The following is a 2,620-nucleotide window of genomic DNA, read 5'->3' as shown; positions in this document are numbered from 1 at the left end:
CTCCACTGTTTCAGCCATCACTTCTACACACAATATCGGATTGAGGAGTTCTAGTGCTCGAATCAAAGAGCACAACAAGCCGTACACGTTTGAGCAGTTATAGTGACATTCTATAAGTTTTACAGGTCTGTTTTTGGCGCACAATAGAACTATTCTATTTTGGGACAGCAAGTAGAAATTTGCTCATTTTATGAGTGCATTCCTTATCCATTCGAAGTGGTTGATGGTTTGTTTGGAAGCTCATTCAACAAGGAATGATCTGAGGAGGTGCTGATCTATAGTGCATTCCAGGTTTGGAGTTGTGAAAGTGCATAAGGAAAATGTAGCCTTTACAAGATATACAGCACATGTGTATTGGAAGTGCAAAGAGATTGCAGATGATGCTCTTTGGTGTTTGGGATGATGTATGGTATGCTACAATGTATGTGCAGCAGTGAGAAAACTCAGATTTGAGGTGGTTCTTGGATGGATTACAAATTTTGTCATTGCCTTTTTTGGGACATTACGTGCTTGTGCACTATGGAGCTTGTCTTGGTTGTAGTCTAAGCAGTGATTGCTCATTAGTTCATTGCATTTGAGTTCTATTGGGCATTCTCATTCCTTATTATCCGTGTTGGACACCTAGTTAGACAGAGATCAGTGACACGGGGATGGCCCAAGGGTTGGTAGGCTCCCCGAGCGAGAGTAGGCTGGCTTAGAGGCTAGCGGGTTGTTTGGTAGGCTCCCCGAGCGACAGCAGTAGGCCGGCTTAGAGGCTAGCGGGTTTAGGAAACCCTCTCTGCTAGAGGCCCTTTGGATGCTTTTTGATGTGGAGAGAGAGCAGATGCATTGATGTTGTTCAGTGGATGTAGTGATACAGTTTATGCACATTTGGACATAGAGGTGTGCAGTCAGATTTTGCCTATTTTATGCACATTTGGACATAGAGGTGTGCAGTCAGATTTTGCCTATTTTACTGGGGAGACTGCCAAATTTTGTTTGGGATTTTTCCTACTTGGTGAAACATGTCATCAGAGAGCACGAATGTCAATGTGATTACGAGTGAGAAGCTCGGAAGGAGTAATTATCCTACATGGAGATTCAGAATCAAGAACTTTCTTATTAGCAAAGACTTATGGGATATAGTAGATGGTACACAGGCCAGACCACAGGGTGATGATGTTGCAGTCAAAGCATGGGTGAAAAAGACTCATCAGGCTATTCATTACATGTCCATTACCATAGAGGACAACATACTTTGGCATATACAGAACAAGACTACTACCAAAGATGTTTGGGATGCAATTGCCAAGCTATTCGAGACAAGCACTAAGGCTCGAAAGCTGCAGCTAAAACAGGAGTTGCATGATGTGGAGCGGAAGTCGTCTAGTATTCAAGACTATGTCTTGAAGATCAAGAGCATTATCGACCAGCTTGGTAGCATTGGAGTCAAAGTTTTGATGATGATGACTTAGTTGCAGCATGTTTGCATGGCTTGGGCAAGGAGTATCAGTCACTTGTCACTAGTATCTCTGTGAGAGAGAACATCCCATCATTCAATGACCTCATCCCCTTATTGATTAGTGAGGAGACCAGGCTGACCAAAGAAGGAGTCATTGCAAGCACAAGTGGTGCCTCCAATAGTAGCAAGAAAGAGGAACATGCGTTAGTTGTTGCAGGTGGCCGTGGTAGAGGCCATGGTGGAAATGCATGAGGCCGAGGTCAACGCCATTGCCGTGGAGGCTACCAGGTAATCAAAATCAACCCAAAACAACCAAAATCGGGGTGGATATGCATGAGGCAGGGGGAGCAATAGAGGCATGGTGGAGGCTAGGCACACAAGGAAGGAAACCTGGTCTTGCAACTACTGCGGTATTGCAGGACATTATGCATATGAGTGCACGAAGAAGGAAGCGGACATACCCTCAGGAAAGATCCCACAGAGCAACTATGCTTTAGGAGATCAGACACATGGTGGAAACTGATGCAGCATGTCCTTGGTGCTATGCACAAGGCCGATGAGAAGTGGTATGTGATGTCTGAAAAGATACAGGGGGGAAGAGAGCTTGAGCTCTTGCAAGCACACACACACTCACAAAACCCTAATAGAGAACACACAAGGTGAGAGGCTGAAAATCTTCTTCTTCTTCACCCAACACTCAACACACCATATACAAAGATAAGAGTACACACAGTATGAAAGGTACTCAACCAATACATACATGGGTTCTCTATAGTGTGAACCCAACTAAATGAGCTGGCGCTATAACTATGCCAGTCTCTAGAATGGCTGTCATACAGCCTATCATCCCACTGGCCGCATATCACCCATCTCACCAACCATGCCAGTGGTGTAAGTGTGGGGCCTATCCCCCAAGCGGGTCATCAGTGTACACCGCCTCACTAGACGAGCTCGATATCTCAACACTCCCCCTCGAGCTCAACTCCATCTCATGTACACCAACAAGTGAAGCCCTGAATCTGCGAAGCTTCTCTGTACCCAATGCTTTGGTGAATATGTCAGCTACCTAATCCTCTGTGCTGACATAAACAAGGTCAAGGTCTCCTGCCGAGACATTCTCTCTGACAAAATGGTAGTGGACCTCTATATGCTTCGTGCGAGCATGAAAAACTGGATTCC

At 45.2% G+C, this 2,620-nt stretch overlaps 1 protein-coding gene across 1 annotated transcript; it reads left to right on the top strand.

Moving 5' to 3' along the window:
• The first annotated feature begins 1,004 nt into the window (after window positions 1-1,004).
• On the top strand, window positions 1,005-1,454 carry LOC147636519 (uncharacterized). Its single transcript, XM_086802125.1, has one exon. The coding sequence runs from the start codon at window positions 1,005-1,007 to the stop codon at window positions 1,452-1,454; it is 450 nt and encodes a 149-aa protein (XP_086658251.1).
• Window positions 1,455-2,620: the final 1,166 nt, after the last annotated feature.

Source organism: Cibotium barometz, chromosome 8 (genome assembly GCF_041138505.1).
Source record: "Cibotium barometz isolate CiBa-2024 chromosome 8, ASM4113850v1, whole genome shotgun sequence".
Taxonomy (NCBI): domain Eukaryota; kingdom Viridiplantae; phylum Streptophyta; class Polypodiopsida; order Cyatheales; family Cibotiaceae; genus Cibotium; species Cibotium barometz.
This window is presented reverse-complemented; position numbering and strand designations above follow the sequence as displayed.

Bases quoted from the DNA above. Each gene is read 5' to 3' on its own strand.
- LOC147636519 (XM_086802125.1), top strand. From the start codon at position 1,005: ATGTCATCAGAGAGCACGAATGTCAATGTGATTACGAGTGAGAAGCTC.